General features: G+C 41.0%; 2 protein-coding genes across 13 annotated transcripts in view; both read left to right on the top strand.

Moving 5' to 3' along the window:
• The window catches only part of LOC108250716 (ral GTPase-activating protein subunit beta), a 32,627-nt gene extending 22,699 nt beyond the window's left edge, over nucleotides 1-9,928 (top strand). For 5 of the 12 annotated variants that reach the window (XM_037975550.1, XM_037975547.1, XM_025002692.2 and 2 more), the window contains 10 exons: nucleotides 371-526; nucleotides 3,228-3,413; nucleotides 3,498-3,656; nucleotides 3,733-3,859; nucleotides 3,937-4,056; nucleotides 4,201-4,289; nucleotides 4,490-4,592; nucleotides 6,404-6,458; nucleotides 6,843-6,982; nucleotides 9,157-9,928. In XM_037975550.1, the coding sequence (XP_037831478.1) occupies nucleotides 371-526; nucleotides 3,228-3,413; nucleotides 3,498-3,656; nucleotides 3,733-3,859; nucleotides 3,937-4,056; nucleotides 4,201-4,289; nucleotides 4,490-4,592; nucleotides 6,404-6,458; nucleotides 6,843-6,982; nucleotides 9,157-9,326 (1,305 nt within the window). In that variant the 3' untranslated portion in view covers nucleotides 9,327-9,928. Of the gene's footprint in view, nucleotides 1-370; nucleotides 527-3,227; nucleotides 3,414-3,497; nucleotides 3,657-3,732; nucleotides 3,860-3,936; nucleotides 4,057-4,200; nucleotides 4,290-4,489; nucleotides 4,593-6,403; nucleotides 6,459-6,842; nucleotides 7,005-8,837; nucleotides 9,048-9,156 lie in introns of all 12 variants that reach the window. The other 7 variants (XR_005233136.1, XR_005233137.1, XM_037975545.1 and 4 more) reach the window with 7 other exon arrangements.
• Nucleotides 9,929-10,074: 146 nt separating this feature from the next.
• LOC108251245 (potassium voltage-gated channel subfamily KQT member 2) overlaps nucleotides 10,075-14,075 on the top strand; it is an 18,329-nt gene continuing 14,328 nt past the window's right edge. The window contains exons 1-4 of the mRNA XM_037975552.1: nucleotides 10,075-10,662; nucleotides 10,760-11,413; nucleotides 13,088-13,238; nucleotides 13,495-13,585. Coding sequence (XP_037831480.1) covers nucleotides 11,281-11,413; nucleotides 13,088-13,238; nucleotides 13,495-13,585 — 375 coding nt within the window. The 5' untranslated portion in view covers nucleotides 10,075-10,662; nucleotides 10,760-11,280. The remainder of the gene's footprint in view (nucleotides 10,663-10,759; nucleotides 11,414-13,087; nucleotides 13,239-13,494; nucleotides 13,586-14,075) is intronic.

Below are 14,075 nucleotides of genomic sequence, written 5' to 3'. Positions count from 1 at the left end.
TATCCCAACTATCAACTGTAACCACAAGTTTTTGTTTAGTTGCTGGAAGAATGAGATTACAAATACAAGCAGCTGACATTGACTTTCTCTGAAAAGTGGCTGGACTCACCCTCAGGGATGGGGTGAGGAGTTTGACTGTTCAGGAGGAGATGAGAGGACAGTTGTGCTCCTCCTCATCAAGATGAGCAAGTTCAGGTGGTTTAAGTATCTGTTTGGGATGTCTTCTGAATGTGGGCTTTGGACCTGAGCATTTTAGAAACAAACTGACTCTGAATAGCATTATTTTTGCCTTAAGTACTAATGTAAGAAACCTTAGTGTTTTTTAAATCAGATTATGTTCTTTACTTCTAACATGTATGGTCAATTGCAGAATATTCTGATCCCAGAAAAGCGCAGTGTAACCCCGGAGGTTTCTGGAACACAATGTGGTGTCAAACATCATCTAATTCCTGAAAACATCAAGAGATTTCCTTCAGTTAAAGCTGATCAGAGCATTCCTGCTCTGCACAACACAGTTACCCATGAGGTAAGAACCAGCTCTGACTGGACAAGGCTTTCTGCATGAGGGACAGGTGTGTGTCAAAGGTCCACAGGTGATGTAAATCAGGGTCGAGAGGAGGACAGGTGTTAATCAGATGTCCACAGATAGATATGTATGTATAGACATAGATACTTAATTTATCCTCAATTTCCAACAGGATAAATAAACTTATGATAAAAAGGCATGCATAATTAGTAAAAACGGTAAAATAATTTTAAAAGTGCAATCAGGGTGTAGTTTAGAACATCTTGTGCTACTGAAAAGTCCAGTACAAATAGACTGCAGCTTAAAAAGTTGAGTGAAACCAGAGTGTGCTAAAAACAGAACAGTGAAGTTAACATGTTCTCCCCTAGGTAGAGTTAAAGATTTTAAAGGCATTGGAAAGAAACAATTTCCTCAGTTTTCTATGGAGCAGGGCATTGACAGCAGTCTGTTGCTAAAACTGCTCCTCTGCCTGTAGATGATATTGTGCAGTGGAGGCTGTGGATTTTCCATAATTAACAGGAGCATGCACAATGCCCATCACTCTGCCACAGATGGCTGTGCAGTTTCATGCGCACAACAGAACCCGCCTTCCTCACCAGCGTGTCTAATCATGAGGCAGCTTTCTGTTTGATGCTGCCCCCCAACACATCCCTGTATAAGTAGGATACTCGCCACAGCAGTCTGATTGAACATCTGCAGCAGCTTCTTACAGACGTTGAAGGATGCCAGCTTTCTAAGGAAGTACAGCTGGGTCTGTCCTCTCCCGATACAGAGTGTCCGTGTTGGCAGTCCAGTTTAATTTATCATCCAATTGCACTTCAAGGTATTTGTCTGTCAGTATATGTTCCACACAGACACTTCTGATGGCCATGGGCTTCAGATGACACATACTTGGTTCTGCCTGTCAGGTAGTTTGTGATCTATACCAGCAGGTGTGAGCCTACTCCCATCTTTATTGGTATATCTCTGAGGAGCAGTGGTTGGATAGTATTGAAGGAGCTAGAGAAATCCAAGGATGTCATTTTCACAGAACCACTGTCCAAATGAAAGAGGGAGTGTGATAAATAGACAAGGGCATCTTCCACCTCCACATTCTCCTGGCATGCAAACTGCAAAGGATTGAGGGCGTGGCAGACCTGTGGCCTCAGGTAATGAAGCAGCAACCACTCCATGGTCTTCATCAGATGTGATGTTAGCGCAACCAGCTTGAAGTCATTTAGCTCTGCAGTATGTGGTTTCTTCAGGAACGGGATGATGCTAGATACCTTCCACAGCTTAAGGACTCTCCCCTGTTGAATATGTGCTGTGGAGGGATTCTCAGCTTCGGTGCCCAGGCCTTCAGTAGTTGTGGGATACTCCATCTGGACCTGCTGCTTTGTTTGAATGAAGCTTCCCCAGCACCCTGCACACCTGAGCTGCTGTGATTATTAGTGGAAGAATGTTTTCTGTGCTGGTATTGGCTTGTAGGGTGGGAGGGTTCTGAGGTAATAATGAGTTTGGATGGTCAAACCTGTTAAAAAAGTTGTTTTGTTGGTTCACGCTCCCCAAATCTACCTCAATGGTGGCCCCCTGCTTCAAGCTGCAGTCAGTGATGATCTTCATTTTGGCCCACACCTTCTTCACGTGTTATTCTGCAGCTTCTGCTCCAGCTTCCTCCTGTACTGCTCCTTCACATTCCTAAGATGAACTTCAAGTTCCTCTCTAAATGCTTAAGCTCCTGCTAATTGCCATCCTTAAAGGTCCTTTTCTTCTGGTTCAGAGGGCCCTTGATGTTACTTGTGATCCAGGGCTTGTTATTGGCATAGCAGCATACAGTTTGTACCAGAAAAATGACATCCATGTAGAAGTTCATGTAATCAGTAGCACAGTCAACAATGTCCTTGATGTTCTCACTGTGCATCCCCTTCTGTAGTTCCAAAGCAGTTTCTGAAGGACAGCTCTGCCTCATGAAACCACTTCCTGAAAAAGTGTGTGATTGTGGGTAGTTTCCTCACTCTAGGTTTGTAGTGAAGCTGAAGCAGAATAAAGATGTGATCTGGAGATCTGTGATCTGCAGAGACCTTGGTAGCACTGCATGCACCCCTTTTATTTGCATACAGAACTGGTAGAAAGCAGGTAGTGTTTTGTCCAGAGATGCCTAATTGAAGTCCCTAGAGATTAGCACATGCACCTTAGGACACTGTGTTTGTAAGTTTGCAATGACAGATGACATCACCCTCTACCTCCATGTCAGATAGTGGGGGGATGTAAACAGTGATAAGAATGTGTCCAAATTCTCTAGGTAAATAACAAAGAGACAGTCTTACAGCCAAAAGTTTGATGTTCCTGCAGCAAAAGGTTTTGATGTTCACAGGCCCTGGATTGTACCACCCTGTGTTCATGTCTAAACCAAGTCCTCCTCCTTTCCGCTTCCTTCAGGCTTTTGTATATTTATCCACTCTGTTTTGTTGAAGATGAGTAGCTTCACATTTGCATCTGGAATTCTAGTCATGAGCCACATTTCAGAAGAGCACAACAGATTGCAGTTCCTGTAGGTCTTATCATTTTTCACCAGTGCAGCCAGTCCATTGATCTTATTTGGTAGTGAGTTCACATTTCCCATGATCTCAGGTATCATATATCAGGGTCAGAAGAGGGAAAACTGTGTGCCAAGGTCAGAAGGAGGGCAGGTGTGTGTCAGTTGTGACCTTCTCTCTCCCAGGTGCAGCAGCAGTTGGACTATCTTCAGGCAGCCTTAAAGACTCAGAACCAAATTGAAACTCAACCTCGAGGGTGTGGCCATTCAGGCATCATGACAACCTGCAGGCCACCGCTTCCTGTCTCCAACTTCCAGGTGACCAGACTTTTCCTATCCCACCTGGGTCTGCTGACACCTGAAAGTGTGAAGGTACAGAGAACACAGGAACAGGACTTGTCTGTTTTCTGTCCCTCATATGTTTTTATCACACCTTTGTCTCTCACCTGTCTGTAGGATCCAGGTATCAATGGCATCCTGGCTCCACTTGCGTCTCTAGACTCATCTCTTCCAGGTTTTTCAGAAAAGCTGCGATGTTTGGATCAGCTCCCATCCAGAACTTGTGAATCTGCTTTTGTCCTCTACATGAGAGCTGGCCAGAGGACAGCCACAGAGGTCTTTCTAACCTGCCTGCCAGCATGTTTCATCCATCTCACCTGTCTTTGACTATAACCTCTTTGTCTCTCATTAGATCCTTAGGAATGTGGAGAACTACAGGAATGTCCAAATTAATTTCCTGGACTTCCTGTCATCTCTTGGACAGCCAGAAGAGGTGGGGCGACAGCAGCAGGTGGGCGGAGCCAACCCCAGCAGCTCAGGTGAGTGCTCTGATTGACACATGACCAATTAGCTCTTAGGAGTCAGCTGTTACCTGATTGGTTGATATGTTTTCCAGATTTCGCTGCTGTACTGAGCGACAGTGGAGGCGCCGTATTTGATGGACGGAGATTCGTCCTTAAGTCCACTGATGCTCTCATGGACATCACCTTCATCGTTCCATCGACACAAACATGTAGTCAGTGTCTGATGATGTCACTCTGGCTTTAGGGCTAAAACTCAATGAGAGTTGTTTATGTGTTTTTGATGCTCCTGTAAAATAACTGAAACTGTTGTTTGATTAAACCAAGTTACTGATTTATAAACTTTTTCATTTTGGAAGCAGGTGATTGGCTGAAGAGTTCTGAGGAGGCATCATCATCCAACCAGAATCATCCTGATGTCAGATCAGACTCCACCCCAAAATCTACAGTACCTTCAAAATGAAAGCTTTTATTTCTGTTTCATCTGCTGTTATCTCACCTGTCTGAGTCTCATCTGTGTAATCTGTCTGTCTCTTATCTGTCTCTCACCTGTGTCTCACATTTCTGTCTTTTATCTCTTTCTGTCCATCTCACGTCTATCTCTCATGTTTCTTGTTTCACCTGTGTCTTACCTGTCTGTCTTTACAGAGCTGTCCAGCTGAAGGCATGAAGTCCTGTTGTTGTTTCTCAGAGGTTTTCGATTCTAAATCTAAAATTCTGATCGTTTGGGCTGAATGCTTCGAGGACATTGGTAACTAACCGAATATAAAACTAACTATAAAATACCAATAAGGGAGTAACTCACAAAAACTAATTAACTCCTGTGTTTATATATATATATATATATATATATATATATATATATATATATATATATATATATATATAATATACACATTCAAACAAAAAACTTCCATCTCACCCTATTTGTTCCACTTCACTTCAAGCTCAGGTCCTCAACCAGAGGCCTTGGAGCTGCAGGGTTCTGTTCAGTATCTTAGCTGTTCCTAGGATCGCGCTCTTCTGGACAGAGATCTCTGAGGTTGTTTGTCAGCTGTTTGTCAGTCTGGATCTGGAAGTCCCTCAGTATCCTCAGTATCTTAGCCCTGCCGTTCTCCACCACCTTAGGAGGAAGCTCTTATTGTGACTGTGGGACTTCCAGTCCAGATGCAGCACAGATGTTCCTGGGCTCTATTCCAGCTGTTTGATTATGGTGTTCCATGTATGCTTTGCCTGCCTGCATCTTACATCCTGCTGTTTTTTTTTTTATATATATAACCTACTATAAAGTAACTAATAACTACCAATACATTTAACTAACCATTTTGATCAGGTTACTATCATCATCATCATCAACAACTTTATTTATAAAGTGCTTTAACACCAGCCATGGCTGAAACAAAGTGCTGAACATCAGCAATAAATAAGATAAAAGAAAGCATAAAAATGAAGTGACAGAACTAAGCACGAGACAATGAATAAAAACACAATAAAAACAACGCAGTTGAACAGATAAAACAATTACCAGTAAAAAGTAAATAAAATCAAGTCTCCGTTGGGTTAAAAGCCAGTGAGTAAAAATAAGTTTTCAAACGAATTTTAAAACTGGGCAGTGAAGGGGCCTGTCAAATGTACAAAGGCAGAGCTTTCCATAACTTAGGAGCACTAACAGAGAAGGCCCTGTCTCCTCTAAGCTTCCGCTGACACCTGGGAATGACCAGGAGGTCATCGGACCTGAGACACCGAGAGGAGCAAGGCTATTTAAAACCTAAAAAACAAACAAAAATACACAGACAGCCAGTGGAGAGAGGACAGGGGTAACATCTTCTCTCTTAGGCGTTACTGTCAAAAAGATCTGCAGCAGCATTTATATAGTATGTAATTAACATGTTATCATTAACAGGTAACAATTTAAAAAAATAATTAAACATTCAGTTCCACAATGTTTTATTATAGATTAGCAAAATTTGTCCATCACTATCAGGCCTATGGCAGACAGAGGACTATCTAATATTCCTCACCTTAATCTCAGCGTCTTCGCTGGCACCCTCTCTCATATCTATATGTTGCTCCCTTCCTCCTCTTTTGTTGGTTTTTGATACTCTGACACTTTCAGTTGGTCTTTTACTAAAACGTTTTTAACTCTTACCTGGCCTTCGGTACTCTTAATTAGACTTCATGTACCTTTAGTTTATCGTAAAGCTTTTATCATGTCTGATCTGTTCAGCTGAGGTTTTTAAATCCTAGTTTAGTTTATGTTAGCTTTTATTATATCTTAGTTTGGTTTTCCTCAGTTTATCTTTAGTATGACTTATGTGTCTTATTTAGATTATCTTACCTCATGTTTGAGATATGTTCGGTTTAGCTTGTTATATTGTTGTGTGTGTTTTCACAATGACTCTGTATTTTTGTGTTTTCATGTTGGAAAGCACTTTGAATCTCCTTGTTGCTGAAAAGTGCTCTATAAATACATTTGACTTGACTTAACCCATTTTCTCTGTCCTGTTCCTGTACAGTAAGGTCTAAAGATGTGCTGATTAACACTTGATCCTTGTGTTTCAGAGAGGTTTCCTCTGTCTGATCTGCTGTCAGAGACAAGGACACAAACAGAAAACAGGTAAAACTCCACCAGCAGCATCACTGTTACTCAATCTCAATATGCAATCTGTGTTTTTATTAACAAACCAAAAATTAGAAGTAAAACCAGTTGGTCTTTCTCTCCTGGGTCGAGATGAATTAAAGTTAGGAGGCTGTGTGATCTTACTTTGGACTGTAGTATCTTTCAGTCAGTGAGACATTTCAAACATAAGAAGCTTGGGTTTGGGTTTCTGGGAGGTTAGAATCTGCAGCACCTTCCAAACATTTGTAATGAAACAAAGAAAAGTGATATTTATTATAATCTGTTCATTTACAATATTCATCTCTGAATGAAATCAAAGGTCAGTCTCCTGACTGATGAACATCCATAACAAAGTTGTCTGTCTATTGATTTGTCTCTTAGTGCTTCCAATGTCCATCTGTTGTTCATTCATCCTCTGAAAACTGGACTCTACCGAATCTGTTTCCATGGAAACGTCTCCAGCAAGCTGGGCTTGGTCGCACCGTTGGTCAGTGGGAGCGTGGTCAGCAGGAGGTCTCTTGGTACGGATCTTTCTATAAATAGGTAAAAATGTTGCTAAACTTATGAACTTGTAGCTTTGATTTGAGCCCCTGTAGGAAAAATGTGCACTTTTATTTAAAAAGTTCAACTACAAAAAGGTTTTATGCAAATATTTTCTGAATGTAAAGTCACAGAATAAAACAGTTACAAAAGTGTAAAATTACATTGACATAACTATTATAAGAGTTACAGACATACAGTGTATATTTGTGCCATAACCTACTTTGTGTAAAAACCCAATTATGACAAGTTGTAATTTTTGTCAGGTGAATTAGTCAAAAACATTCAGAAATACTGTAAATGTGTATTAATTTAAAAAAACTTTAAATATCACAGTCCTATTTATTACTGTTTATCTGTCCGAGTTATTTGCTGTACTTTCAGTGACAGAATAGAAACAAAGCACCTGGTTAAGAGGTGGAGGTGGTGCAGGCAGACCATCCTACATTATCCACCTGTCCATCATCCACCTCTCAGACTGTGAAACATCAGAGATGTGTCAACACTCCATATGTATAAATGTGTCACTAACTCATGTCAGGATAAATAGTGGAAGAAGTTCAGAACCAAGGCAGCAAAGCTGCTTTCTAAATGATCTTCGGACTCTTCAGAAGCTGTGATGTGGAACGACAGGTGTAGGATGGTCTGTCTGCACCACCTCCACCTGAATATCCTGCTCCTCCCACCCAGAGATTAACCAGGTGCTTTGTTTCTTAAATGATTTTTAATGTCACTCGAATGAGTGTTATTTAATAAATAATATTCAGGTCCAAGTTCATATCAAAGGGTAATATTTTGCTAATGAACAGAATCACTGAAATAAATTCATACAAAAAACTGTAGTAATTATGTCCAGCACAGGTTAAAGGACTGGGAGATAAAGTTAGAGATGGTTTGGACATGTGCAGAGGAGGGACAGAAGGATGTTAGAGACAAAGAGGACAGACTGAGATGGTTTGGACATGTGCAGAGGAGGGACAGAAGGATGTTAGAGACAAAGAGGACAGATATGGATGCAGTTAGAGAGGACATGGAGGACAGAGGACACAGAAGACAGAGTTAGATGGAGGAGGACTCGCTGTAGAGACCCTTGAAAAGGGAACAGCGGGAAGAAGAAGACCAACATTAGCATTAACATGTTTGTTCACCAACGGTTTTAACCGTCTGAAATTTAAGTTTTAAAAATAATTGCATAGAACTGAACAGTGGCTCCTTTGCAGGGGTAGCTGAAACCTCTTTATGTTTGCCGTTTTTTGGTTTTGACTGTCTTGTTGCTAACATCAAGTCGAAGTAGGTTGACCTGACTACACATTTACTTTGTTACTTGAAACAAAAAAATCCTGTTTTCTTGATCTGTGTTATTTTACTTATCAGAAATAAATGAAGAAATTAACCAAAATAAATTTGTAAAGAATCTGAAAATAAACAGCTCGGCTTGTCTCTTAGTGTTTCGAAAAAGGAAACGGTTGAAGCTCTCATGTGATTGGTTGACCTATGACCTGCTCCCCCCCAAAGGTTGTGTGGTAAAAGTCTCACACAGGAAGAGAGTTGAGCAGCAGGTTGGAGAAGTTGAAACCTTTGAATTATAGTTATACTATGAACAGAAATGAATAAATTACACAGATAAATGATTAATTAAACATCTGTAACTCTTATTTATACATTTGTAACCATTTTTCTGTGATTTTACATTAAGAAAATATTTGTGTGAAACTTTTGGTGGTAAAATTTTTAAACAAAAGTGCAGATTTTTTTCTGCAAGGACTCAAATCAAAGCTTCAAGTTTATAAGTTTAACAATATTTTTTCCTTCATATTTTTATTCTTCTTGTCTCAGAGATTCTTTATAGTCAGGGTAAAACAAATTTAGATGTTTCCATGGAAACACCTCATCTGTGATAAAGACTCAGACTCGTGAAAGGAACCAATGAATCAGTGAACGACTTCATCAGATTCCTGATCAGACAGACGAGTTCCTGATCCCAGCAGGTCAGAAAGCAGAGTTCTCTGGGTTCAGATGTTCTGAAGCAGGGATTCCACCTGACAGGTAGGTTGGTAGGTAGTTGGGTTTGTAGGTAGTTGGGTTTGTAAGTAGGCAGGTAGGTTGGTTGCTGGTGTCCACCTGTTTAGTTTGATTTCTCTCTGTCTGTCCACAGGGTTTTTGGTCACAGAGATGGTCATAAACTGCTGTCATCGGCGTCGGTTAGAGAGAGACTCCGCCCCCCCACCCCACGTCAGAAGGAAACATATGATCAATGACATCATCCTTCACTACAGCAGCCGCCGCTCTGAACCCGCTTTCTACTCCGGCCTGTTCCATCGCTGACCTGTTACCATGGCAACCATCAAACTTTAAACGGGTCACAGAAAGTCGGACTTTCCATGACTGAGCTGGGGTTTTAGGTCTTTAATAGTTTTACACAAGAAAAAGGCAGAAATCACCATGGCAACCAGCTCTTCAGCAGCTTCTGGGTCTTCGATATTACCCAGCATGCATTTCTTCCTCCTCTGTTTCCATCATGGCCGCCCCCATAGATCCTTCATGTCGTCTCTAATCAGAGCTGTGATGTTCAGGAGGATTAAAGGGATGTTCTGTCTCATAGTTAAGATTAATACCTTATCAGCCGTGACGTCAGTCATGGAGCAGAATTTGGAGAAAGAGGCAAAAGTCTTCATCCAGGCTAAGCTAATGGCTAGATTTTTATTATTTTTCAGAGTTAGATAATCTTCGCAATAAGAGCCTGGCTCTGTCATATCTTACATTATAAGAAAAGAAAGTCCCAGATTACTTTTGGGGTTTTGAGAAAAAAGATGATATTGGAGCTGTTTTGGTTCTTTTAACATTTCTGCTTAAAGTTTAGGTTATACTTTTTGGTTTTTTGTTTGTGAGAAAAGTTGAACACAAATAAAGTAAAAAAAAAAAGAAAATCTAAAGTTTGATGATGTCAGCATCATGGAGGCCAAAGGACACGTCATGGGGAAAAAAACGTTAAAAAAATGGAATCCAATAAAAACAATTTAATCCCAATGTCACAGATTTTAAATTTCAACCTTCAAAACAAAAAGTTCTACAACAGCATCAGGTACACATGGCAGATGTTTGCTTTATTAAGTATCCTTTCTTACTACAATTATGCTCTTTAAACTTGAACCATTTATGTCAAACACATTAACATTAGCACTCTTCTTTTCATGCTGTCTGGAGAATTCTAGTTATTGAAGCTATTTGTAAAGTATTACTAATACAAGGGAAACATGACAACATTTGTCCTGCTGATTTTTTACTCTATCCAGAGAGAAAATATTGAAATTAAAATGCTACTATTCAGCCAATACTAAAAGTGTAAACCTGATGATATTTTAAATTTGGTAACAGAGGGCATGGCCCGGTTTCACTATCTCAAAGCACAGGAAACTGAAGGTACACACCAGTTTAGCACGATTATCTCTGTTCTTGTAAAAGCAGACAAAAACTAACAACTTTCAGATGTTCTTCGTCAGGAGAGCTGCAGAACTCTTCCCGAGGTACGTATTTCCACAGATAACTGCTGCTCAGGACAGCGTCCCTCAACTGGACGTCCATTCCCTGCAGGCCCTCCCCACCTGGGATCTTCAGGGGTGGGAGAGGAGCACCAGGAGCGCCCAGAGGCCCCGGGCTGCAGGTACTTCTACACTACCCAATCATGAACAGATACTTCTACTGCTTAAATCCACCCTGGTAGTAAAGGTTGGTGTTTTCCTTTTTTCTTGTGTTCAAAGCAAAGACTGTTCAGGATCTGCTAGAGGTTGATTTTACCATCCGGCCTCGAATAGAGACACGACTCATCAGACACTGAAACATCAGGAAACCGGACATTTGAAATGTTTATGTTTTATTTAAACATCTCAGTCAGCCAATCACAACCTCCCCTCCTCTTGACTCCGCCTTCCCCCTGCTGTTGCCATGGAAACACCTTCAGCTTCTTCCCTCAACAGCAGCTAGGGTTCATGATCTAAAATCTGTAACTGATAATCTGATCTGCTCAGAGTTGTTTGTCTACCGGGGATTGGTGGTGACGTCACCCCGTTTCTTTAAGATGACGTAAGGAGGAGATCAGCCAATCAGTTGCCGTCGTCCTCCTCTCTGCGGATTTTCTTTCTGCATCTCTCCATCTTCTAGAGCAGCGAGACGGTTCTGGTCCAAACCCGAACCCTCAGGGATTACTCTGTGAGCTGGCGGTAGGTCTGCAGCTCGGTTCGGACTGGTTGTGGGTCTGCAGCCTGGTTCAGGTCTCTCTATTATGGTCCAGAAATCCCGGAACGGGGGAGTGTTCCCCGGTGCGCAGGCAGACCAAAAGAAGCTGAAGGTCGGGTTCGTGGGTCTGGACTCGGGAGGGACCGAGTCCAGCAGGGACGGAGCTCTGCTGATCGCAGGTCAGTAACGAGTTAATGAGTACGCGCGCCTGTGTACACGCGCATGTGCACTTAAACTGACCCGGAATCAGATCTACAGGTTCGAGTCCGTTTGGTTTTAGGAGTGTTTGTTTATGATTAGTTTTTTCCCACAACTGCAGATACAGTGTTTATACAGAAGATATACTGTACACATGTAGTATAAATACCCTATACTGTATACATCTTCAACATAAGCTACAGTAATTATACTATTATAACAGTCTATAATATATAATATTCTCTACTATTGTACAGTAGATGTATTGTATAACTACTATTATAACACACAGTAGAACTACTGTGGATGGATGGATAGATAATAGATGAATAGTATAACTTTATACTATTATCCATACATCCATTTTCTTTACATGCTTCTCCTATCCGGGTCGCAGGAAGCTGGTGTCTATCTCCATCATTTTACGAGAAGCAGGGGACACCCTGGACAGGTCACAAGTCCATCACAGGGACACATAGAGACAAACAACCATTCACTCTCTCACTCACAATTTTAGAGGTACCAATGAACCCAACGTTTTTAGTCAGTGGGACCAACCCACGTAGCAAACCAGAGTACCTGGAGTAAACCCACAGGGAGAACATGTAAACTCCACCCAGAAAGGCCCCAGGTCGGGAAGCGAACCTATGACCTTGCTGGGAGGCGACAGGTCTAACCCCTGCACCACTGTGCCACCCTATACTGTTATAATAGTCTATAATATAGTGATAAATAATAAATTATACAGTAGTTCTAATGTATTCACTGTATGTTTAATATAACACACAGTAGTTATACAGCAGATGTTTCAACGATCCCTCAGGGTGTGGACGGGTCAGCCCAGGGAACCTGCTTCAAGTTTACAAGCTACAGTTTCCAATCAGACCTTCATATTTGTTTTCTTCACAGTCAAATTTTAATGTCAATAAATTAGGAAGAAGAAAAGTCACATGACTTCATCTCCTGAAGTTAGGCTTTTTCTGGGTTTGAATTCTTCCTAAGTTTGAAGATCTGGGCCTAGCTTTGGAGTTTGTCAACAAACTGATGGTGGTGGTTGTTGGACATGGTGATGTGTAGGGTAGTCAGGTACCGACGCCAAATTTAACATTAGCACAGCCATGGAACTCCTTCTTGAACAGGAGGAAAGCGTCTCTCTGTCTGGACACCAGTAGAAGTTTAAAGCCCTGCTCCCTCAATTTAAACAAATGGGTCTTTGTCTTTACTAAAAATGAAAAATACAGTTTGGATATGTTTTCAAGGGTTGTTTCTTGTTGATTGACATATTTTCTAACACATTTAGCATGATGCTTCTCTTGTGAATCTGTGCCTCCTTCTTTGTCTCATTACTGAGCGACCTGTTCTTCCCATCAACATAGAAAAGATGGATGAAGTGTCTCTGCTTCCTTTCATTATTGGGAGTTGAAGCCAGCAGGAAAAGATTTACAGAAGCTGCCATGTTGTATTTTTGGAACCAAAGTCTGCACACTTTAAACCTACACCCAAGCATACAATCATGGTGTCATGTGACCTTTCTTTAAACATGAAATACTTAATTACACTGTTTAAATCAAAGCAGTTTTCAGAGGAAACATATTAAAGGTCAAATTAAACATCACACAAACACGATGCTTTCTCTAAGAGGTTTGTGTTTGCAGGTGGGGATGAAGGTCCTCGGCGTCAGCGCAGCAGTGTCTCTGGAGGAAAGAAACCTCCTAAACGAAACGCTCTCTACAGACGTCTGCAGAACTTCCTCTACAATGTTCTGGAGAGACCTCGAGGATGGGCCTTCATCTACCACGCCTATGTGTAAATATACCTGTGCATTCACCTGTCAGCTGACAGCAGGCTTCGGGTACATAAAAACACAAAGAGCTCAGTGGGTCTGTTCCTTTTTACTCAGCTTGGTTTTGACCTGATTATGAGTGAAGATCAGTGGCGAGAAAGGAGTTTCTCTCCTAAATGGAGGGAGAGTGATTTCAGATCAGGTGTCTCAGCCTTAATCATTTCCTGTCTCGCTGATCTGAGCTCAGTTTTCATGTGTTTTCTGGTGTTTTTTGTTCAGGTTCCTGCTGGTATTTTCCTGCCTGGTTCTGTCTGTGTTCTCCACCATCAGAGAGTACGAGAAGAGCTCAGAGGATGCCCTTTACATCCTGGTACACATTTTTCATCTTTTCTTCATCATCAGGTCTACAGAGCAGATCAAGAACTAAACAGGATTTCTGTGTTTAGGATATGAGTTATCAGAACAAACAGGGAAAATGTTTAGAATGGTTCTGATGAAGAATGGATGCAGATCCTGAAAGAGCTCAAACCAGTCAGGACTGATTTCATTAGGAAAAAAACTTTACAGACTTTGCTGTGTACAGAGATCCTGAAAAAACTTTGCCTTTTTTATAATAGGGGTCAGACTTAAAGTAAAGAAACCACATTTTCATTGGAAAACTGTTGAATGAACCATCTTTAATTTGAAAAGCTTAAAAAACAAAAACAACTGGACTTCTATTCTGTGACAGAATAGAAGTCCAGTTGTTTTTGTTTTTTAAGCTTTTTAAATTTACCATGGCCTGGATGACTGAGAATCTACACCAGTACATCTTTAATTTGAAACCGAGTTTAAAGCTAAACAAGAGCTATAATTTAAAT

The sequence above is a fragment of the Kryptolebias marmoratus genome, linkage group LG4 (assembly GCF_001649575.2).
Source record: "Kryptolebias marmoratus isolate JLee-2015 linkage group LG4, ASM164957v2, whole genome shotgun sequence".
Classification (NCBI taxonomy): domain Eukaryota; kingdom Metazoa; phylum Chordata; class Actinopteri; order Cyprinodontiformes; family Rivulidae; genus Kryptolebias; species Kryptolebias marmoratus.
Note: the sequence above shows the minus strand (reverse complement) of the source record. Positions and strands in the feature narration are given on the sequence as shown.